Below are 25,599 nucleotides of genomic sequence, written 5' to 3'. Positions count from 1 at the left end.
TAACCCATTCTGAACGGGAACCCGTCATGTTATGCTTTAGCTATTGAAAAATATCAGATCTACAAGCTCGTAGCGCGCCACCGAGTGGCGCGCTACGAGCTTGTAGGTCTGCTATTTTTGAAAAATCGAAGAACGACTGACATTTTTTTTAATCTGATCTCAGGTCAGAATGGGTTAATCAGACCAGTGTCATGTGTGTCCATTGGAAACCTCGTATGAATCTGATCTCAGGTCAGAATGGGTTAAGTAGAAAACAGTGAAGCTAAAATAAAAGTTTTAGTTTTGTGAAGATGTCAGGTGTATTTCTATTTTCTCCTGCCTGTAATATTTCCCCTGCATGACTCAACCATCCTACGGGGATGCTGTAATAGTCGGGGATGAAATATCTATCATTTCCTGAGCGGGGGGAAATCATTTGGGTTTATCGACGACAACATTGTCTCATCCTTGTCTGTGTCATCCTCCGCTACGGCAGAGAGAGATGATTGGCTGTTTGTTCCACCTATCGATCCGGAGCTCCTTTACAATCCCTGGGCCAGACAACATAGTTTACCCGAGCAAAAAATAATAATATATATATATATTATGAATAGGCCTAAAGTCCAATTATGTTCCGCTGTCTTGTTTTAGTGTTAAATTAGCATTGAATTAAGCAATATTACACGAGAGGGTGTGGTTTAACGTGATTATTGCCACGACAGTGATGCGGTCAGGAACGAGACGTATAGTCGAGTTCCACAAGCATCACTGAAGACACATACCGCGTCAGAATTAAAGACACTGAAGACATGTACATACCGGGTCAGAATTAAAGACACTGAAGACATGTACATACCGGGTCAGAATTAAAGACACTGAAGACACATACGGTGTCAGAATTAAAGACACTGAAGACACACACGGTGTCAGAATTGCGGTTGTTCGAACTAATACTTCCTGAGGCAATAATAACAACATCAACCTCAGATGCCTCAAAACGGGAATTGACACTGAAGACACTGAAGACTAGAATATCAGACATCGTGTGACAAAGCTTTAGTAGAAAGACACAAACAAGGGCAGTGCAGAATGACAAGCATATTACATCATCATATTACATCATCATATATATATATTACATCATCCGTAAATATTATGGCACCGACGGCCCTGAGAGCCCAAGGAGAATGGATTAAAAAAACAGTTAAAGGAACAAATCAAACAAGAAACCAATATAAGACTTAAAAACTAATTTAGAAATAGGTTACACATCAAAGCAGGAGCAGTTGGCGGTAATTACGTCCCCATGGAATAATCCTTTTTTCTTTCTTTTTCTTTTTTAAAGTTCTTAGAGGAATCAATGAAGCCAATTTAATTCCAGTCTGCAGAATGTTCCACGACCGAGAACGTCCCCCAAACAATAACTTATTTTACCTGCCCAAGAAAAAATAACTTATTTAATCTGCCCCCCCGCGGCAAGATATGAAATATTAATATCATGCATGCCTTGTGCTGTGGGGTCTTCATCAATGTGAGCCCCAGACGTCTCCAGACGTCCTAGGAATTAAGATTTACAATTTACAATTTAGGCATTTAGCAGACGCTCTTGATCCAGAGCGACTTACATTTAAGCAAAAACAAAAGCATGTCATACATCACATAATATCAAAAGTAGTTATCATGAATCATGTATAAACTAAGAACAGTAACAGTGGAGTATCTATGTCAACTATACATACTATACTATATTATATATTATACAATATACATGTGTACTATAAAGTGCTATGACTACATAAAATGCAATTCTAGTGCTCTACATGAAGTGCCATCTAAGGGGCTAGGCTAAGGCAAGTGCTACGGGCCATGGTGGAGTCTGAAGAGGTGGGTTTTCAGACTATACGGCGGAAGATTGGGAGGGAGGCTGCACTTCTGACTGTGATGGGAAGTGCATTCCATATAGTTTTGGAACCAATGATTTGGGGTACCATCGTCCCATCAGGGGTGCATACTTTAGTTTAGACTAGTCATTGGTTAGACATAAGGTTGGTGAGGGGTGCGTTAAGGGTTGGGATGGGGTTAAGGTTAGGTTTAGGTGTGCTGCCGGGGTGCATACTTAGTTTAGACTAGTCATTGGTTAGTCATGGGTTAAGGTTAGGTTTAGGTGTGCTGCCCCGTGGGAGGATAGGGTTAGGGTGAGGGTCTGAGATAGGTTGTAGGACTAATGACTGGTCTAACCCAACAACTAGTCTAAACCAGGACTAATGACTGGTCTAACCCAACGACTAAACTAAGTACTGCACCCGTCCGTCCGTCGCAATCAGTGTCGACTACACCTTTTTCTCCACGGATGAAAGACTAAATTTAAAGCTATAAAGCTCTGATGAACTAAAAACTAACGTGTGTTTTTCTCCATCTTCCCACCCAGGGACCCCCTGGAAAGGACGGGCTGCCCGGACACCCTGGCCAGCGAGGAGAAACGGTGAGTGTGGCACCCGGACGGAGTTCCCCCTCTGGGTCTCCAACCAACCAACGGCGGACATGATTAAAAAAAAAAGCTCTTTTACTGTTGCCTGACCGCGGCTGTGCGCACAGCGACAGTAAAGAGCCTTCGTTAAGACGCTCACGGCGCTAGATTTATTAGCTGTTGAGCACACACACACACACACACACACACACCCACACACACACACACACACACACACACACACACTCATCCAGGCGCGTCCGATGTGAGAATTGATTAAGGCGATAAAGTGTTCTGGTGGGAGAGGGTCGTTCGCTCGATCTACGATCCACTCGGGGTAGAAGTACCGTTGAGAGATTTGAACCTCCCCGTTGAGTCAGGACTGCTGCGTTGCGTTGCGTGCGTGCATTCGTGCGTGCTTGCGTCCGTGCGTGCGTGCATGCATGCGTTTGTGCGTGCGTGCGTGCGTGCGTGCGTGCGTGCGTGCTTCGTCAGTGTTTTGTCTCTGATGGCGTTTGACGTGTCTGTGTGTCGTGCTTAATCAATACCCTTTTTGTGTTCATTCACTTGGAGTCTACTTAAAAGCAGAAGATATTCTGAACTCTCTCAACGACCTGCAGGTTCAGATCAGACGATCAGGCTCTAGACTCCTCTCTCCTGTCGTGACACATTTTGATCGGAACCGAAATGAAAAGACGGTTAACTTAACAGTCGCTTCGCACTGCAGCGCTTGACGGGCTTAAGACCGCGTCACGTTAACCTTTTGAAGGACGCAAAGTTTAGCTGAGAGATTTTCTTTTCTTTTTTAATCCATTCCAAATTAAATGTCTCCACAGAGACAGGGGAGTACGCTGTACGTGCCTGTGCTGTTAATGTGTTTTAAACTCTGTCAAACAAAGGCGGAAATAATAAGATTCATTGTGGGTTTTTCGGGGGGACTTTTTCTCCTGCTTACCTCCTCGACGCAGACACACTCTTTTGTTTTAACGGCCTAGTTTGAGGCTTTGTTGCATAATGAGTTCACCCTAGTTCCCTTGTCCCCTTCTTAAATGGTGCATTTATATAGCGCCTTTATCCAAGGCGCTTTACATAGATTGTGCATTACATTCACCCATTCACACACACATTCACACACCGATTGCGGCGGAAGCCATGCAAGGTACCAGCCAGCACATCGGGAGCAATTTGGGGTTCAGTGTATTTGCCCAAGGACACTTTGACATGTAGACAGGAGGAGGAGCCGGGATTCGAACCGCTGACCCATGGATCATTGGACGACCTGCTCTACCTCTTGAGCCACAGTCGCCCTTGTTCCCTTGCTCACTTGTTCCCTTGTTCTTCACTGTCTATCGGATCAAAATATCTGCCCCTTTCAAACGTAGAGGAATACACCTTCATAGCTGAATGTTTTAACCCATTTAGGCCTGAGACCATGATTCTACAAAATATGTCTTCTAAATCCTGACAGTGTCTGGAAAAACCTACTGTTTCTATGATCAGTGGCGCTCAAATGTTTAAATTTTCATGTCAAGGATATTAAAAATATTCCAAAATTCCGAATTCCAAAATACGTTGTTCCAGGGACCCCCCAGAAACAAATACGTCAGTTAAAACATTCACTGTGAAATAATTGAAAATGATGAAAAATGATGAAAAATTAAAAATCACAATTTCTAAAAAATAAATACCAGATCTACAAGCTCATAGTGCGGCACCGAGTGCCGCGCTGTGGCCATGTAGATCTGCTAAAGTTGTAAAATAATGGTTAAAGTGGTTAAAAGCTAAGGTGACACAGAATGCGTGCCACATGAGGTCTAAATGGGTTAATACTTTGTTCTCGTTTTATGGTGCTGTGCACGTGGCTCTGTGCACGTGGCTCTGTGCACGTGGCTCTGTGCACGTGGCCCTGTGTAGCGGCTTACCGCCTCGTATAATTTACGGAATCATACATTATAGATTTTACATGAGAAGATATCACGCACGGCGCAACATGCACCCCAACGCCCAGGCAAGGCAGGACCAACACACAATTGTTCAACACAAAGAGAAATACATTCCACACAGAGAAAACAAGCTGTGCTTATTTATTGAATAGATTCCACACACCGCCATCGGTCTCAAAATAAAACGGTTTTCACCAGCAAAATAAATTAAAAATGATACATTTAATGTGTGTACAGTACTCTTCTCCTTCAGTGGTCATTCAGTTGTTGAAACAGACACTTGGAAAATAGTATATATGCTATTTATTGATCGTTTGAATACTTTTTAACAGGCTTTGGGGCCAAGCTCCTATATGCAAATAATCGGTCATAATTCCACAATCGTGCACCCCTAGTTTTTTTATACATCATAGTTTTGTGGTAAACAACTGACAACAGAGATCCACTGACAACAGACAACCGACAACAGAGATCCACATTGGAGCCACGAAATGACAGTTTTCAATGTTGTTTTTTGACGATGACGATTGTCTTGTTTTTAAGAGATTGTATTTTAAACGCGTACCATTTACAATGTAGGCATTTTAGCAGACGCTCTTGATCCAGAGCGACTTACCGTCAGCGAAGAATAACAAAATAACACGTCAAATAGTCATGAAGGATCATAAAGTAAGCTAAAGAACCTAACGTCTCTCTAACAATAGAATATCTGCACAACAATGAAACTATCATGGTTGGCGAAAGGGCCTTTCTGTGTGGAGTTTTCATGTTCTCCCCGTGTCCCCTAGGGTAGGTACCTTCACAAAAAACATGCAGTAATCCTGGTCACTAAACTGCCTCCCCCTGGCCAGCCGGGGCGCCTGATGGAGGGGAAAGGAACTGGTTGGAATAACGTGCTCCTTCCACGCGCTACGTCCAACCAGGGAAACTCCCCCCTGTCAGGTGTAAAGGAGCAACTTGGACACTCAGGCATGAAGGAAGCATGAGTTAAAGTCCGTTGCTCTCCCCAGGTTGGCGGAGGGTGTGTAGAGCCCAGGATCACAGTAGATGATTGACACAGGGGTGAAAAATGGGTTACAAAATCGTGGGATAAAAAAAATATTTAAAAGAAAACAATGAAACTATCTATAGGCCTACATAATTATATTATGTACACTATATCTAAATTATGTACGCACGTACGTACGTACGTACGTACGTAAATACATGGATCCTCGCGAGGATCCTATACATTAGCTTCGGACTGTGTTTTCTATCTCCGTTCATCTGCCGTGGCAGATTGTTGTAATCTCACTAAGGTATGAGCGGAGCAGCTATACTGATCCTACAGACAATCTCTTTCATCAAATACGAGCTAAACTGGAGGCTATATACGCTCATTTGTTCAACAAGATAAAATACTTCCACGAGTGTGTCTGACTCTGGGGAAGTAGAAAATTAACTATCCCTTAAAGGGACACTATATATATACAGTATATTTATGTTAATGACCTTTAGAAGATTTAGAACATTCCTTCTGGCGGGGTTAGCGTTCCGTCACAAGCAGTATAAGTCTGTTAACAACAAAACTAAAACTTTGAGGCAAAGAAATATATATATATTTTGTTTAAACTCCCACACTGCAGCTCTCACAGTAATCCAGGACAGGTGTGGTGTCGTTTTCAACTCGTATGCAGAGCAGAGATGCACCTCCAAAACAAGAGAAAACAAAGAGAAAATAGTCTCACACTCCAACGAAGAGCACGCCTGAGTGAACGCGTGTGTCTGTGCGTGCGTGCGTGCATGCGTGCGTGCGTGCGTGCGTGCGTGCGTGCGTGCGTGCGTGCGTGCGTGCGTGCGTCTGACTGTTTGCGTCGCTGGAACTGTTTTGAATAGTTAACGTTTGAGTGAACATGTGGTGTTTTTGAAAGAACTCCGCTGTGGCATTCTGCTCTTAGATTACACTGTGGGGACTTTTCAATTCATTTTATTCCACTGATGAAAAAAAACAATTTGTTAGCCTGGGGATGCAGAATGATTTGCAGGTTTAAAAAAAAGAAGAAAATGGGGCTGAATCAATCGGGTTTCCAGACTAACAATAATTTATGTTGTTTATGTTAGGATTCTAGGAATTTCAGTTCGCAATCGATAAACCTGCACCGTAAACCTGATTTATCTACGATTTAACAAACGTACCATCTACTGTCCTAAACATACTACACTAGCATTAATAGTTGGTCATTGTGTAATCATCAAGACAACACCATACCAGCACGTGTTATAACTTATAACCACACATTTTAGGGGGAAAAAATATATAAAAATGTATTTAAAATGTATTTATTTTTTTGTTGATTCCATTTAACTAATCCTGTGTTTTTCACCATCAGGGATTCCAAGGAAAGACCGGCCCCCCAGGCCCAGGCGGAGTGGTGGGTCCCCAGGTAAGAGGAGTAATATTTATATATTTTTATGTTTCTGGCGCGCTCCGTGCTAAAGGAACGCTAAATGTCTCAACGCCAACCTGATCCTGAGTGGAATGTCTCTTTGCCTTATTCATCACGTTGGACTGCGACTGATTGTTGATGTTTTTGGCGATGTTTCACGACCACAGGGACCGACTGGAGAGACCGGCCCCGTGGGAGAGAGAGGCCACCCCGGACCCCCGGGCCCGCCCGGAGAGCAGGGGCTACCAGGCGCCGCTGGCAAGGAGGGAGCCAAGGTGAGTCCATTCAGCTCCGCTCCTCCTAATACTCGGGCAGGTCGGATGTCTGTAATAGCCTGAACCAGATAGTGGCCTTGTGGTTAGAGTGTCTGCCCTGAGACTGGGAGGTCGGGGTTCGATCCCCGGCCGGGTCATACCAAAGACTGTAAAAATGGGACCCAGTGCCTCCCTGCTTGGCACCATAGACTGTAAAAAATATGGACAAAGCGTTCCGCGGGTCTAACATGAACGTAAAATGAAGCCTGTCAGTCCTTGCAATGGAAGTCGCCATCTTTCTAGATCCGTTTGGGCCCAGCTGGCCCATTGGCTGGCCCAGACAACGAGGCGGGACTTCCCCCCTTCTTCTTCGTTGGTTTTTATTTTGACTCGAGTGGGTGGGGGATCCCGATCATAGACTGTAACGGTAGCCACGCCCCTCAGAACATGCGCAACTTTATGGTCATTTTTTAAATAAATGGGACCATAATTTTCCAAAAAGAATATTATGACATTAGAAATGAGACTTTAAACTAGTGACTGGAAGCAGACAGTATTCATGACCATGTTTATTAAGGTAATACAGTCTAGGTGAAGTTGGGCCCAAATACATGGACTTCTATGGGGCTATGGGTTTTTTTGAGCCCAATGACAGCTTTAGCGGTGTAACCTTTAGCAGCGGTGTGACCTTAATCGGTGTGACCTTTAGCGGTGTGACCTTGGCACACTGGCCCTTGGGAGTTTCCAGGAGTCGCTAGTTGAATTCCCTTCCCTGGTCGACAATTACAACTTTTCCATTAAAGTGAGGAGACAGGCGAAAGGATCGCGCTTCATTCATCCAAACCCCCGACCCCAGCTATAGCTCCCTAGACCTCTCTCTCTCTCTCTCTCTCTCTCTCTCTCTCTCTCTCTCTCTCTCTCTGTCTCTCTCTCTCTCTCTCTGTCTCTCTCTCTCTCCCTCTCTCTCCCATCTTCCCCAGAAGCAGACAGTTTAACCAATTAAGACCTGGCGAGCGGGGTCAATTCTACCAAAATCAGCAAGTCTTCTTAAATCCAGTAAAATTATTTGCATTTGGCCGCCAATGCAGGTTGTTCCAGGGACCCCCCCCCCCCCCCCCCCCACACACACACACATTTTCACGATTTCTCTCAAAAATAGCTATTTTTCAACGGCTAAAGTTAAAAAAAATAATGGTTAAAGTGGTTAAACGCTACGAGGCGCATTCTAGGTCTAAATGGTTTAATCAAGTCCACGGGCTCCCGCCGTACCCCCCCCCCCCCCGCCACTCTCCGAGCCCCCCCCCCCCCCCCCCCCCCCCCCCCGTTGGCCCAGGAGAACCCCTCAGACATCAGTATTCCAGTCAGAGGACAGGACCGTAGAACCCAAATCTCCTGTTCTCTGCCTCGCTGTCTGTCTGTCTGTCTGTCTGTCTGTCTGTCTGTCTGTCTGTCTGTCAGCAGGCAGTCAGCATTATGCCAATATACCAGAGGGAAGACTGAACTAAACAAAGACAGAGGCTTTAACACATTCTGACCTGAGATCAGATTCTAGAAAAAATGTCTTCTACATCCTGACAGTTTTCTGAAAAAGCTAATGTTTCTATGTCAGTCGATCTTCGATTTTTCACATTCACTGTGAAAGAATATACAGAAGATTTGTACACTTTGTACAAATTTGTACACGATAACAGATGAAGTGTATATAGTGCCCAGGATTACATTAGATAATTTACACAAGGTGGAAAACATGGGTTGCAAAATCGTGGGATAAAATAAAAAGTTAAAAGAATAACGGTTAATAGCGCAAGGCGACCCAGAAGCGTCCTCAGGTCTGAAAGGATTAGGAAGTAGCTTGTCTTCATCCTGAAGTCAGTAAAGCTGTCGCCGTGTTTTGGAAAACACACGATGGAAGAGGCTGTTGAAGCAGGCCTTGGAATTAGGCAGTACATTTATATTGATCCCAGTTAGCCATTCTACAAAATGTCTTCTGAATCCTGACAGTTTTCTGAATTTCTTTTTTCTATTTTCATATCAAGGACCCCAAAAAATATCTGTAATTAATTGGCCACCGACCCCCCATCTGAAAATATGTTGTTCCAGGAACACCCCCCCCCCCCCCCCCAGAAGCAAAGATTTAAGTTAAAAACATTCGCTCTGAAAGAATATATATTCAAAGATTTGCGCCACATTTTCACAATTTGTCAAAATGTGGTACATCTTGTGTGGTCCATCTTAGCCTGTGGCACTTGACGACCTCACAGGCGTATATGCAGAGGCTAAACTTATATGTCATTTAGATAATTAACTTTATTTATATAGCACCTTGCATACATAAATGCAGCTCAAAGTGCTTCACGTGGCAGAACATAAAGATAGCAATAAAACTCTTGAGCAAATAGTTAAAATGCTAAAACAATGGCAAAGAACATAAAAAAAAATAAAGGCATAGAGAAGAAAATAAAACATGACATGCAGCTAATCAGTCTGGACAAAGTACTGTAGGAACGCAGGTATTAAAACTCACTACTGAATCAAATCAGTCTGGACAGAGTACTGTAGGAACGCAGGTATTAAAACTCACTACTGAATCAAATCAGTCTGGACAGAGTACTGTAGGAACGCAGGTAATAAAACTCACTACTGAAAGCAAGAGTGAAGAGGTGAGTCTTGAAGTTGAGATTTAAAAATGTTATGAAGACATAGCACTCGCTCATAGTTTGTACGGATATTCTACTGTTAGACAGATGATGATATAGCACTCCATAGTGTATTGCTCATAGTTTGTACGGATATTCTACTGTTTGACAGATTTTAGGTTCTCATCTTGCTTATGATCCTAGATGACTATTTCTATGCATTTTTTGATGTATCACCAATGTTGTTCTTGCTTACTGTAAGTGGCTCTGGGTTAACCCCTTTCTGACCTGCGATCAAATTCTAAAAATGTCTCATATACATCCTGACAGTTTTCTGAAAATGCTATGTTTCTATGTCAGTCGTTCTGCGATTTAAAACAAATAGCGGATCTGCTATTTTTCAATAGCTAAAGCATAGCATAATGCTAGCACCAATAGGGGTTCCCGCGTGTGTACTATGTGTCTTTTTGCTGTGTTTTTGTGTTTCATGTTACCTGCCTGTGTTATGCCTTGCTGTAAACCAAATCTCCCCACGGGGACAAACAAATAAATGAACCTGAACCTGAACCTAAAATGGGTTTTAAGAGCGTCTGCTAAATGCCTAAGTTAAAAGTATAATCATGTCTGTCCGACAACCTGCTGACGTTGTGTGTGTGCGTTGTGTTCTCCTCCGTCTCTCAGGGAGACCCGGGACCCCAGGGAACAGCCGGTAAGGACGGTCCACCGGGCCTACGAGGATTCCCCGGAGAGAGAGGTCTACCCGGCGCCACGGTAAGAAGAAAAGCCCTCCACCTGTGTGTGTGTGTGCGTGTGCGTGTGCGTGTGCGTGTGCGTGAAGAGAATGCACAGGGCAGATATGCATCCCCTGGTTCTGCCCGGTTATTCTATGGAGAACAACATGCTGGGCTCATCTTAAAATCGCTTCATATAAGCGTTGTGGTCCAAAAATAAGTGTCTGTTTCTATAGCGGAAATCTAATTAATTCAGTATCAGTAACAATAGCGTAGGGGAGAGGAGGAGGAGAGGGAGGGGGGAGGAGGAAGTGTGCATGAAAACGTGTTTGTTTATCTCCTGCATGCATTATTTACTCTGTGAATTATTGAATAGAAAATGTCAGCAATTAAGAGAGAGAGAGAGAGTGGAATGAATGAATGGATGGATGACCGACCGCGCAGACTCTGCTGCCTACACCTCTTCAAGGTCTCTCTCTCTCTCTCTCTCTCTCTGTCTCTGTCTCTGTCTCTCTCTCTCTCTCTCTCTCTCTCTCTCTGTCTCTCTCTGATTGTTTTTCTGCAGCTGTAATTCACTCCTCTGCTCCTCACGGCCTCACTCGTTACTGATACCTCTGTGTGTGTGTGTGTGTGTGTGTGTGTGTGTGTGTGCCTGTGCGTGCGTACCCTCGCACGCACACATGCATGCAAGTCACGCACGGCCATACAAACAAACACGTGGCACACATTTTAAAGTATACGTGAAAAAATACATAATATATACTCCATAATATACTTTGTTGCGAGGCATGGTGTCCTGCAGTGAAAGTACAGCTGATCTACTGTACAAGCTTTAACATTGATTTTACAATATATATAAATTGGGGGTCCCAGTCAGAGATAGAAATTAATGCCATTAAATGGGGGTCCTCCTTAGACTAATGCACGGAAAAGTTTGGGAACCACTGCAGTATACAGTGCACGCACGCACGCACGCACGAGCGCACACGCACGCACGCACGCACATTACACATTTTATGTTATTTATTATCCTATTTTATTGTGCGTTTGATGAGAGGGGCCTGGAGCAGAGGGGGGGGTAGAGGGGGGGTGGAGGTATATGAGCCAATACATTCTAATAATAATAATAATCATAATCTGTCTTCTGCATAGCAGGCAGGAAAACACATCACTTATACTTCTGTTTGTCCTGATATAACTCCTCTGCCTCTCTCCTTTTCTCCACTGTTTACTTTACTTACTTTGACAGCAGATTTAGGTTTAGTCACAGTCACAATGAAATGAAACTCTAGCCATATTTTAGTCGTCTGAAAAGTCCTAGTGTTTGTCGAGTTTTAGCCAACTTTAATTAATGCCATACGATTTGCAGGCGACTAAATCTAGAGTTGATTTTGTCGACGAAAATATATATTTCGGCAGGCCTTTTTTGGGGGTTGTATTAATGGTACATTTTACAGTTGGTTGCAGGCTGAAAATAGACGATTTACAAGCTCACAACAGCTGAGCACAATTAACCAAACATACAATGACTTGTCTTTTAGTTCTACTGGATCTCTTCTCCACTAGTCCCTCCCTGACATTTAGTTCTACTGGATCTCTTCTCCACTAGTCCCTCCCTGACATTTAGTTCTACTGGATCTCTTCTCCACTAGTCCCTCCCTGACATTTAGTTCTACTGGATCTCTTCTCCACTAGTCCCTCCCTAACATTTAGTTCTACTGGATCTCTTCTCCACTAGACCCTCCCCCTGACATTTACTTCTACTGGAATGTTTGAGCTTCGATAAATGTACCCCACTTTTACGTTGAATCGCCCCATCGTGCTGTGAACCACACTTCTCATGAATCCCCCATAATAATCCCTAATGTTGTCTTGTCCTCTCTCTCTCTCTCTCTCTCTCTCTCTCTCTCCACAGGGTCCATCCGGTCTGAAAGGAGGGGAGGGGCCCCAAGGGCCCCCCGGCCCTGTCGTAAGTACACACCACCATCACATCATTATTACCTCTAGGGCTGATATGGGCCATGATTATTATAGGTCAATATTACAATAATGATATTGTGACACAGTGCACGTTGCATGCTGTACTTCAACATCAGCAAGAGTACACGCATGTTATACCAACACGAATCTCTACGATGGAATATACCAGACAATACACAGCCAAGGAGAATGAGACTATAGCAGGACACTGCCTCCCCCTGGCCAGCCGGGGCGCCTGATGGAGGGGAAAGGAACTGGTCTCTATACTGCCTCCCCCTGGCCAGCCGGGGCACCTGATGGAGGGGAAAGGAACTGGTCTCTATACTGCCTCCCCCTGACTAGCCGGGGTGCCTGATGGAGGGGAAAGGAACTGGTCTCTATACTGCCTCCCCCTGGCCAGCCGGGGCGCCTGATGGAGGGGAAAGGAACTGGTCTCTATACTGCCTCCCCCTGGCCAGCCGGGGCGCCTGATGGAGGGGAAAGGAACTGGTCTCTATACTGCCTCCCCCTGGCCAGCCGGGGTGCCTGATGGAGGGTAAAGGAACTGGTCTCTATACTGCCTCCCCCTGGCCAGCCGGGGCACCTGATGGAGGGGAAAGGAACTGGTCTCTATACTGCCTCCCCCTGGCCAGCCGGGGCGCCTGATGGAGGGGAAAGGAACTGGTCTCTATACTGCCTCCCCCTGGCCAGCCGGGGCGCCTGATGGAGGGGGAAAGGAACTGGTCTTTATACTGCCTCCCCCTGGCCAGCCGGGGCGCCTGATGGAGGGGAAAGGAACTGGTCTCTATACTGCCTCCCCCTGGCCAGCCGGGGTGCCTGATGGAGGGGAAAGGAACTGGTCTCTATACTGCCTCCCCCTGGCCAGCCGGGGCGCCTGATGGAGGGGAAAGGAACTGGTCTCTATACTGCCTCCCCCTGGCCAGCCGGGGCGCCTGATGGAGGGGAAAGGAACTGGTCTGAATAACGTGTTATACTTCCACGCACCTATACGTCCGGCCCGGGGGAAACTCCTCCCCCCCTGTCAGGTGAAAAGAAGAAGCAGCTTGGACTCCTCATGCATAGAAGGAAGCATGAGGTCAGTCCGCTGCCCCCCACCACCACCCCCCAGGTTGGCAGAGGAAGTCAAGTGTATAGCGCCCAGGATTACATTTGATAACAGTTAAGGGTTTGATTGACATCATGGTGTCACTGGTGACAATTAAACCCAGAATTATGAAGGGGCGTACGTCGTTCAGCCGTTCCTTATGACTCCATCCATTAGCTCCTAACGAACTGACGGGTTTCACGGGAGGGCGACAGCGCGACACCAAACACAAAACTGTTGTGGTCATTAACCCGTTCTGACCTGAGATCAGATTCTAAAAATGTTCTTCTACATCCTGACAGTTTTCTGAAAAAGCTATGTTTCTATATGTCAGTCGTTCTTTGATTTAAAAAAAAATAGCAGATCTACAAGCTCGTAGCGCGCCACTGAGTGGCGCGCTACGAGCTTGTAGATCTGCTATTTTTCAATAGCTTAAGCATAACATAATGCTATAACACCAAAAGGGGTTCCCGCCCAAAATAGGTTAATGTCTCCTGGTGAAAAACGGATGTCATCTGTCTGGTCATTATCATATTTCATTTTTTTTTAATTCTCTAATGAAAGCAGTGGCCTCACTTCACCTTGCCACTCTGCGCTAAGTGATTAGTCACCTTAACAGCCGGGGCGATCAATCGCTCGCTCAATTACTCCCTGGAACAGGCGCGAGCACGCACGCACACACACACGCACGCACACACACACACACGCACGCACACACACACGCACGCACACACACACACGCGCACACACACAGATGGCACATGGCGCTCCCATATGGTGAGTGAGTGGGTGGGGGGGGGATATCCATTCACTCGCGCCCCCGCCAGCCTGTCTCCTGCAGCCTCAATTAGATTCAAGTTTTTTATTAAAGTGTCAAATCACAACAGGTTTTCTGAGGACACGTTACATGTAGAGCAGAGACACCGATACAGAGATCCCACCCCCTGAGCAAGCAGGAAACTCCCCCATTTTGGAACCATACAATCTGGACGCCCAGCGATGTGCAGCTTCAGAGCCCATTTCAAGGTTGCACCAGGAAGTAGCTAGAAGTATACGGTATAGCTATAGATGTAGCCAAAACACCCCCAGAGGAGATCGACGGCAACGGGAGGTTTGATTACTTCAGACGCGACAAGCGACGGGACCACCGATGGGCCCGGAGAGGGACCACTTTGGATGACGTCCCAAACCGGAAATGACATCGAATGTTGCCCAACAGACGTTCCCAGCCTGTGGAGCGGTGCGCTCCTCTGTTGCTATGCTGCTAAATGGTAACTGGTGCATTTATATAGCGCCTTTATCCAAGGCGCTTTACATAGATTGTGCATTACATTCACCCATTCATACACCGCTTGCGGCGGAAGCCATGCAAGGTACCAACCAGCACATCAGGAGCAATTTGGGGTTCAGTGTCTTCTTGCCCAAGGACACTTCGACATGTAGACAGGAGGAGGAGGAGCCGGGACTCGAACCGTCAACCCAGGGATCATTGGACGACCTGCTCTACCTCCTGAGCCACAGCCGCCCCTGCTAATGTTACCCAACAGATAACGGAGTCGTGACGGAGTCCAAAACTCCTCTTTTAGCCGGATGGATTAGCTAACGGCTTTAACGGTATAGACCTCGAAAGCAACCCTGTTCGCTACACCGCGTGATCACCTTTATACTTTGTTTCACGTTTTATTAAAAAAAATAACGTGTTAATTATTGAATAAAGAATGCTTGCATGTTTATATTATATAATGTCTTGCCCCTGCTCATCTTGCTTCTCTCTCTCTCACAATCTATCTCTCTCTCTCTCTCTCACTCACACACACACACACACACAGGGTTCGCCTGGTGAGAGAGGTGCCGCTGGTGCTGCCGGTCCAATCGGTCTGTCCGGTAGAACCGGTCCCCAGGGACCCCCGGGACCCGCCGGAGAGAAAGGAGCGCCTGTAAGTAATATACGCCGTATCTCTCCCCGTATACGCACGCCGAGATATGGACATATCGCCCCAAAAATACTCCCTAAACACACGCCGAGATATGGACATATCGCCCCAAAATACTCCCTAAACACACACAGAGACAACTAGACATATCGCCCCAAAATACTCCCTAAACACACACAGAGACAACTAGACATATCGCCCCAAAATACTCCCTAAACACACACAGAGACAATAGACATATCGCCCCAAAATACTCCCTAAACGCACGCCGAGACAATAGACATATCGCCCCAAAATACTCCCTAAACACACACACAGAGACAATAGACATATCACCCCAAAATACTCCCTAAACACACACAGAGACAACTAGACATATCGCCCCAAAATACTCCCTATACACACACAGAGACAACTAGACATATCACCCCAAAATACTCCCTATACACACACAGAGACAACTAGACATATCACCCCAAAACACTCCCTATACACACACAGAGACAACTAGACATATCACCCCAAAACACTCCCTACACACACACAGAGACAATAGACATATCACCCCAAAACACTCCCTACACACACACAGAGACAACTAGACATATCACCCCAAAATACTCCCTATACACACACAGAGACAATAGACATATCGCCCCAAAATACTCCCTAAACGCACGCCGAGACAATAGACATATCGCCCCAAAATACTCCCTAAACACACACACAGAGACAATAGACATATCACCCCAAAATACTCCCTAAACACACACAGAGACAACTAGACATATCGCCCCAAAATACTCCCTATACACACACAGAGACAACTAGACATATCACCCCAAAATACTCCCTATACACACACAGAGACAACTAGACATATCACCCCAAAACACTCCCTACACACACACAGAGACAATAGACATATCACCCCAAAATACTCCCTAAACACACACAGAGACAATACTAGACGTATCGCCCCAAAATACTCCCTACACACACACACACACACACACAGAGACAATAGACATATCGCCCCAAAATACTCCCTATACACACACACAGAGACAATACTAGACGTATCGCCCCAAAATACTCCCTAAACACACACACGGAGACAATAGACATATCGCCCCAAAATACTCCCTAAACACACACAGAGACAATAGACATATCGCCCCAAAATACTCCCTATACACACGCCGAGATATGGACATATCGCCCCAAAATACTCCCTAAACACACACAGAGACAATGGACATATCGCCCGCAAGGAAATGTCTGCTTCTGTGGTGCTGCATTTAATTTATTCTTTCTCAGTATCTAACGAAACTGTAACTGTGTGTGTGTGTGTGTGTGTGTGTGTGTGTGTGTGTGTGTGTGTGTGTGTGTGTGTGTGTGTGTGTGTGTGCGTGTGCGTGTGCCCGTGTGCGTGCGTGTGTGTTCCTCTCTCTCTCTCTCTCTCTCTCTCTCCCTCTCTCTAGGGCGAGAAAGGACCTCAGGGCCCAGCCGGTCGTGACGGAGTCCAAGGTCCAGTCGGTCTGCCTGGCCCCGCAGGACCCCAGGGACCCCCCGGAGAGGACGGTGACAAGGTCAGTGTCGGCCCCCTCCCCAACCCCTCCCTCCCTCCCTCCCCTCCCTCACTCACACACACAAGATTACATGTTTTATTCCTCGCACGAGGATGCCACTGCCGGCCCGGTGCTCTGTATCTCAAATGCTCAAATAGAGATATTTGATTAGCCCATTTTCGACAGTTTTCTGAAATACTCATGTTTCTATGTCAGTGGTGCTCAATATTTCATGTCAAGGACCCCCAAAAAATATATGTATTTGGCCCGCCGACCCCCCATCTGAAAACATGTTGTTCCAGGGACCCCCTCCCTCCCAGAAGCAAACATTTGAGTTAAAAACGTTCGCTCTGAAAGAATATTATAATCAAAGATTTGTGCCACATTTTCACGACCTATACAAGCTCGTAGTGTGGCACTCGGTGCCGCGCTATGAGCTTGTAGATCTGCTGTTTTTCAATAGCTAAAGTATGAAATAATGCTTTCGACACCAAAAGGGGTTCCCGCACAAAATGGTTTAAGCGATATAACATGCCTTTTGCATTTATTTCTGTATACATCAGCTAAATGTAGATTTTTATGTTAAGACATTATTGAAAGAAAAATGCTGCTCATCAACTATAACCGGTTAATCGATTGATAAGGTTATCAATTATCAGTGTATTAATTAATTCATTTTCATCCCTATTTCCTGCTGTATGAACTTGTTTTTGTTGATGTTTTCAGGGAGAGGTCGGAGAGCCTGGTCAGAAGGGAAGCAAGGCTGACAAGGGAGAACAGGTAAAAATGTGGTTTTAGTCATAGTGTTTTGAATAAAATGTAGTTTTAGTCAGTGTTTTGAATCAAATGTAGTTTTAGTCATAGTGGTTTGAATAAAATGTAGTTTTAGTCCATAGTGGTTTGAATAAAATGTAGTTTTAGTCCATAGTGGTTTGAATAAAATGTAGTTTTAGTCATAGTGTTTTGAATAAAATGTAGTTTTAGTCATAGTGGTTTGAATAAAATGTAGTTTTAGTCATAGTGTTTTGAATCAAATGTAGTTTTAGTCATAGTGTTTTGAATCAAATGTAGTTTTAAGTCATAGTGGTTTGAATAAAATGTAGTTTTAGTCATAGTGGTTTGAATAAAATGTAGTTTTAGTCATAGTGTTTTGAATCAAATGTAGTTTTAAGTCATAGTGGTTTGAATAAAATGTAGTTTTAGTCATAGTGGTTTGAATAAAATGTAGTTTTAGTCATAGTGTTTTGAATCAAATGTAGTTTTAGTCATAGTGTTTTGAATAAAATGTAGTTTTAGTCCATAGTGGTTTGAATAAAATGTAGTTTTAGTCATAGTGTTTTGAATCAAATGTAGTTTTAGTCATAGTGGTTTGAATAAAATGTAGTTTTAGTCATAGTGTTTTGAATCAAATGTAGTTTTAGTCATAGTGTTTTGAATAAAATGTAGTTTTAGTCAGTGTTTTGAATCAAATGTAGTTTTAGTCATAGTGGTTTGAATAAAATGTAGTTTTAGTCCATAGTGGTTTGAATAAAATGTAGTTTTAGTCCATAGTGGTTTGAATAAAATGTAGTTTTAGTCCATAGTGTTTTGAATCAAATGTAGTTTTAGTCATAGTGGTTTGAATAAAATGTAGTTTTAGTCATAGTGTTTTGAATAAAATGTAGTTTTAGTCATAGTGGTTTGAATAAAATGTAGTTTTAGTCATAGTGTTTTGAATCAAATGTAGTTTTAGTCATAGTGTTTTGAATCAAATGTAGTTTTAGTCATAGTGTTTTGAATCAAATGTAGTTTTAAGTCATAGTGGTTTGAATAAAATGTAGTTTTAGTCATAGTGGTTTGAATAAAATGTAGTTTTAGTCCATAGTGTTTTGAATAAAATGTAGTTTTAGTCATAGTGTTTTGAATAAAATGTAGTTTTAGTCATAGTGGTTTGAATAAAATGTAGTTTTAGTCATAGTGGTTTGAATAAAATGTAGTTTTAGTCAAAGTGTTCTGAATGAAATGTAGTTTTAGTCAAAGTGTTCTGAATGAAATGTAGTTTTAGTCATAGTGGTTTGAATAAAATGTAGTTTTAGTCATAGTGGTTTGAATAAAATTTAGTTTTAGTCCATAGTGGTTTGAATAAAATGTAGTTTTAGTCGTAGTGGTTTGAATAAAATGTAGTTTTAGTCGTAGTGGTTTGAATTTTTTTTAGTTTTAGTCATATTTTATGCTTTAGTCCACTAAATCTACGTTGATTCTGTCGGCGTCTGGATGTTGTGAAAATCGTCCACACATTTAGCCTTAGTTTTCGTCATCATAGCTTAGCATATTCGTTGAGTTTTTATCTAGCTTCGGTCAGTGAAAAAAGGTAAGTCGCCGAACATCTTTTTCGCCATAGTTTTAGTCGTCTGAATCAACACTGCTCGCCCCCAAAAGAACCCAAATCAGTGTTGATTTTGTCGACTAATACTATGAGGAAAAAACTACCTTTTTTCACTGACGAAAACTAAATGGAAACTACATGAAAACTATAAAACTAAGACTAAATATATTGACAATTTCGTCAACAAATAAAAACTGTATATAGACCAATGTAAACCATTGTAAACCACCAATGTAAAAACACACAATGCCAATGAACACACACACACACACACACACACACACACACACACACACACACACACACACACACACACACACACACACTCGCACACACACACACACACACACACACACACACACACACCAAACATGCAATTAGTGGCCATGCATCGACCCTCTTTAATGGGGAGTAAAATGTCTTTGTGATTATAAATCAGAACACATCCCAGGAAGAAATTGTTCCATGGGTCCAGTAGATCCATACTGTATCGACACGAGGTTTTCTAAATGTGTGTGTGTTCATTACAGTAAGTCAATGGTATTCAGTAAGTAGATCATTCATTAATTGAGTTTTTTTCCCCCCCTCCCCTCCCCTCCCCTCCCCTCCTGTGTCCAGGGTCCTCCTGGTCCGGCCGGTCTGCAAGGTCCAATCGGTGCCCCCGGTCCTGCTGTGAGTATACCAATTAACCAATCACCAATTACCAATTAACCAATTGTAGGCATTTATCAGACTACCACTGTTCACCACTGTCCAGTGTGAACATGTGAACATGTGAACGCTTATTAGAAGCGACTCGTGGCCTTGTTTAGTTTTTCTCGGTTCTGGGTTTGTTTGTGTACTCCAGACAGAGCTCGGTGGTTTCAGATGAAAGTAAAGTTCTCAGAAGCTAATTTGGGACGCCGGCTGGCTCCTTGGGAAGGTTTAATATAGCAGGGAAATTAAATTATAACGTGCTATTTTTGTCACGCTTCAGCAGTGCTAGTTCTGGTTATAATTATTTATAATAAACAATTACTAACATAAACATATCATTACGGAACCTCAAAGGTTCTGGAAGGTTCTGGAAGGTATTATTGGAAGGTTAGGGTACCCTTATCGGGTAACCTATAACCTTCCTTATACTTTGATTAAAAAAATCAAAGTATATCGAAATTAAAAACGGCAACATTGACTATGTGTCGTATCGTGTGTGTGTTCCCAGGGAGGAGATGGAGAGCCCGGTCCCAGGGGTCAGCAGGGCATGTTCGGACAGAAGGGAGATGAGGGTGCGAGAGGTTTCCCCGGACCCCCGGGTCCTATCGGCCTACAGGTGGGTCGCAGAACACACACACACACACACACACACACACACACACACACACACACACACACACACACACACACACACACACACACACACACGCACGCACACAAAACTCACACACACACACACAATATAATGTGGCATCTGCGGAAGCACTGGAACACTGCTCCCAAAGCTACCTATTGATTGATCGATTGATTGATTGAAATATGTATTAACAGTTTGTAGAATTACAGTACATTTCAAGCACAAACTCAATACAGAGACTGTTAACTGTGAGTGGACGACCCCAATTAAGCATTACACTTGTTTACAACAGGGTCCACCATGTTCAATTCATCAAAACATTTAGAGACGTACAAATAGACACTTCTATGTAGTTAAAGAACAGAACAGGAATTCATCATGTAGGAAGCAAAAAGGGAAAAGAAACATATACAGTGAGGGGAAAGTGGGGGGGCGGTGGGGGGATTCAGATTTTACGGGGGACAGTTTCGAATTGCAGCCGTAGGTGCCCTTTGAGAGCGGTTTTGAAGGAGTCAAGGGATTCACATGTCTTAATGACTGTTGGTAGGGCGTTCCACATTTTGGTGGCATAGGAGCGAAAAGAAATTAGTATAGGTCCTATAGGTCTGTAGGTCTTGTAGATCTGCTTTTTTAAAATGGCCGAAATGTACACAGGGCCGAAGTGGTTACTGTTATGTTTTGTGATAATAATCAAAATCCACATAATCCACAATGCAACGCAACGCAACACAACAACAACAACAACAAGACAACAACAACAACAACAACAGATCAGCAGCATCTCGCTGCCCACTGTATCTATTCCATTCACCAGCTGTTGAGGTGTTTTATTGATCCAGCCTGCGCTTCTGCTAATTGGATCTGTCTCTGTGTCTGTGCGCGCGCGTGCGTGTGTGTGTGTGTGTGTGTGTGTGTGGCTGTGTGTGTGTGGCTGTGTGCGTGTGTGTGTGTGTGTGTGTGTGTGTGTGTGTGTGTCTGTGTGTTCCAACCTGGCTTTGACCCCTGTATGATTACAAAGCTCAGCACTGATTATATCCACCTGCGTATACCCGACCAGACGCGACGAGCTAGAGAAAGACAGCTAAATGTAATTCATTCCAGCGGTTCTTAACCCATTCTGACCTGAGATCAGATTCATACGAGGTTTCCACTGGACACACACTGGTCTGATGAACCCATTCTGACCTGAGATCAGATTCTAAAAATGTCAGTCGTTCTTCGAATTTTTCAAAAATAGCAGACCTACAAGCTCGTATCGCGCCACTCGGTGGCGCGATATGAGCTTGTAGATCTGCTATTTTTCAATAGGTAAAGCATAACATGATGCTAACACCAAAATGGGTGCCCGGTCAGAATGGGTTAAGCTGTGGTCCGGGGCCCAGTGGCGGACCCCGCAAGTGGGTTCCCCTATAACAGTCGGACAGAACTGGACTTGTTATTGATATTTTAAAAGCCTACATTGCTACTGTCGTCGTCCACCAGTGGTGCTCAGACTCGTTTCGTTCCAAGGACCCTCTCGGACTTTGTCGCAGAGACCACGTACCATCTCCAAAAACGCAAAGATTTGAATTAATATTGTTTCTGTCATATATATACAAACATATTCGGACCCGCCTATAGGCTAGGTGCCACACCACATTACCTCAAGTGCTAGACCTCCAGTTTCTAAAACTGTAAATCCCTGGAACATGTGACACGTTTAAAACATAAACACCAGTGTGTTATAATAAAATGCCAAATGTTTATTAATGCTCATAAAATACAGTAGAACACGAGTTCACTCAAACACCTCACGAGAACACCTAGGGCTGTATTTTGCGTGTCTTAAGTACCAGGTCTTATTCCCTAACTTGAGTAAACTAAAGACCTGGAGGCTTGATCAATGCCATTTGGCTATTCTGAGTGGCCAAAGAGCATTGACCACGCCTCCAGGTCTTTAGTTTACTCAAGTTAGGGAATAAGACCTGGTACTTAAGACACGCAAAATACAGCCCTATAGTGTTCAAATTCTAAACACCTATATGACTGACTTTGATTGTAAAAACTAAACACGTTTATGTGTTTAAAAAGTGTTACAGAGATGTTCTTCTGTTTATAATCTAAACACTGTGAGTCTGTGACACGTTTTAAAGAGTGTTACAAAATACAAATAAGTGTTTATAACCTTTATAACCTAAACGCTTGGGTTTAGTGTGTAGGCTAGACTGAATTATTAACAACTCTTAAAGGAGAATTCCATGCTAGAATGCTTTCTTATCTTTCTTACCTTTCTTTGTAGTTGTTACGTCCCCACCAAAGAGGTCCAGGTGTTTTTTTGTGCAAAAACTCCTTATTGGCTATTTCCCCTACCATAAGCCCTCAATGAATTGCATTGCATTGAATGGGAATTGAATGGGGCTATGGGGTGTTGTGCTAATTCGCTTATTTCCATCGCTCAAAATTATAATTTCTTTGTATATATCCTCTCTTCATAATGTAAATAATATACCAAGCGGCACACTTTACTACTTCTTTAGATGGAAATAATTGAATTAGCACAACACCCCATAGCCCCCATTCAATTCCCATTAAATTCAATGCAATTCATTTAGGGCTTATGGTAGGGCAAATAGCCAATAAGGAGCTTTTGCACAAAATAACACCTGGACCTCTTTGGTGGGGACGTAACGACTACAAAGAAAGGTAAGAAAGCCTTTTAGTATGGAACTATCCTTTAATGTGTGAGCTAAATGCACGTGTAGCGTCTCCGGGCGACGCTCCGTCCAAGGAGTGTCGTTTTCTCGCCGTGGAGAGATCAGTTCAACCCGATGGGGTTTTAATTGGGACTGATTCGCTAACCGTCAACGTCCCATTTAACCCGTTCTGACCTGAGATCAGATTCTAAACATGTCTTCTACATCCTGACAGTTTTCCATTCTGACCTGAGATCAGATTCTAAACATGTCTTCTACATCCTGACAGTTTTCCATTCTGACCTGAGATCAGATTCTAAAAAATGTTCTTCTACATCCTGACAGTCTTCTGAAAAAGCTATGTTTCTATATGTCGTTCTTCGATTTTCCCAAAAAATAGCAGACCTACAAGCTCGTAGCGCGCCACTCGGTGGCGCGCTACGAGCTTGTAGATCTTCTATTTTTCGATAGCTAAAGCATAACGTAATGCTATAACACCAAAAGGGGTTCCCGCCCAGAATGGGTTAATCGGCGTGCCGCTGACTGACCCCGCCTCCACAGCGGTCAGGCCGTCGTCGAGAGCCCATTTTTCGCCCGCCGATAATTAGTAGCCTCGCTTAACGATCTCTGACTCGAGACAGAGGAGACCTCGCCACTGATGAGGTTTCTCTCCGCGGGGCGGGAATCACAGTGCACGGCGCGCCGCCAGGACACACACACTCTCATACACACTCTCCTTCACACACACACGCAAACTCACATAGCTTCAAATTGACATATGGGTTGCTCAGTTTGACCCACCGATTTTGGAGATATGTCTTATAGAGTAATTACTGTCTTATAGAGTATAATGTCTTGCAGTGATTAATGCGTAAATAATGTATTATAGAGTAATTAATGTCTTATAGAGTAATTCATGTCTTATAGAGTAAATAATGTCTTATAGAGTAATTCATGTCTTATAGAGTAAATAATGTCTTATAGAGTAATTCATGTCTTATAGAGTAAATAATGTCTTGTAGAATAATTAATGTCTTGCAGAGAAACAGCGAGTTGAGGAAATTTCTCTCCTTTTCCTACTTACATGTCATACACGTGCGTGCGTGTGTACGTGCATACTGTATGTGCGTGTGCGTGTGTGTGTGTGTGTGTGTGCGTGTGTGTGTACGTGCATACTGTATGTGTGTGTGTGTGTGTGTGCGTGCGTGCGTGCGAATGTAATGATGCTCGTTATAAAGCGCTTTGGATAATATCTGGAGCCATATCTAAAAACAAAACGCAGCGTTCACAACAAAAGCACACAGACCAAACGCACCGAGCTGCACGGCCAGTGGAATATAGCAAAGAGAAAACCATTCTTTGATGCCTTTCGCTTTTTCACCGTGCGTGCGTGCGTGTGTGCGTGTGTTTGAGTCAAAGGCAGTTTGCCATCAGCCGTGTTGAGGTGAAAAAGGGAAAGACATCAAAGAATGGTTTCTCTTTGCTATTCCACCGGCCGACCTCCTCCTCCTCGTCCTCCTCCCCCCCCTCCTCCTCTTCCTCCTCCTCCTCCTCCACCTCCTCCTCTTCCTCCTCCTCCTCCTCCTCCTCCAATGTGTTCGCTGCGTTTGGTCTGTGTGCGTTTTTTTAGACACGGCGCCATTATCCAAAGCGCTTTATAACGAGGATCATTACCCATTCACTCATAGACGCACGCACGCACACGTGTGACGTTTTAAGTATATTATTTTTTTTTTTTACTTCATCCATATCCATATCCATCCTCTAATCTGGTGTTCAGGTGATGATATGCACATTACCTGCGCAATATAATTACAATTTCTTCCTTTTATTTATAACGGGCTTGGAAAAAACAACAGCTCTTGGAGTGCAGATATAGTGAGGGAAAGGTGGAGACAGTGGCTACGTTTACATGAAGGGTGATCATTCCGAATAAATACTTCCGAATAAAATACATCCGATGTAATGTTTTTTGCCGCGAGTTTACATGGGAAATGGTCATTCCGAATGAGTGTTTATATGGAGAAGTGATAGAAGACATGATACATGTTAATTCACGTGAAACTACGCCATCTGTTGGACACATAAAATATAGGCAGTTCATTCATTGTGACTGTCTCAACAATACAAACATATTACAGACGAAAGACGATACTTTGAAATCCCATCATTTCATTCCGCAGTAGCTTTGAGGCTGCTGGTTGGATAGGGGCGGGCATATATG

The 25,599-nt window shown here is 43.8% G+C and overlaps 1 protein-coding gene across 6 annotated transcripts in view; it reads left to right on the top strand.

The window, feature by feature from the left end:
• col11a1a (collagen, type XI, alpha 1a) overlaps positions 1 to 25,599 on the top strand; it is a 160,294-nt gene that overhangs the window by 96,871 nt on the left and 37,824 nt on the right. For all 6 annotated transcript variants that reach the window (XR_013966181.1, XR_013966182.1, XM_080794327.1 and 3 more), the window contains 10 exons: positions 2,408 to 2,461; positions 6,759 to 6,812; positions 6,983 to 7,090; positions 10,387 to 10,476; positions 12,352 to 12,405; positions 15,330 to 15,437; positions 16,919 to 17,026; positions 17,732 to 17,785; positions 19,989 to 20,042; positions 20,575 to 20,682. Coding sequence is in view for 4 of the 6 variants with exons in the window: in XM_080794327.1 (XP_080650453.1) it covers positions 2,408 to 2,461; positions 6,759 to 6,812; positions 6,983 to 7,090; positions 10,387 to 10,476; positions 12,352 to 12,405; positions 15,330 to 15,437; positions 16,919 to 17,026; positions 17,732 to 17,785; positions 19,989 to 20,042; positions 20,575 to 20,682 (792 nt within the window). In the remaining 2 variants the exon portion in view is untranslated. The remainder of the gene's footprint in view (positions 1 to 2,407; positions 2,462 to 6,758; positions 6,813 to 6,982; positions 7,091 to 10,386; positions 10,477 to 12,351; positions 12,406 to 15,329; positions 15,438 to 16,918; positions 17,027 to 17,731; positions 17,786 to 19,988; positions 20,043 to 20,574; positions 20,683 to 25,599) is intronic.

Source organism: Protomyctophum bolini (assembly GCF_963924005.1).
Source record: "Protomyctophum bolini genome assembly, chromosome: 21".
NCBI classification, from domain to species: domain Eukaryota; kingdom Metazoa; phylum Chordata; class Actinopteri; order Myctophiformes; family Myctophidae; genus Protomyctophum; species Protomyctophum bolini.
The sequence above is the reverse complement of the archived record's forward strand: the minus strand, read 5'-3'. Positions and strand labels throughout refer to the sequence as shown.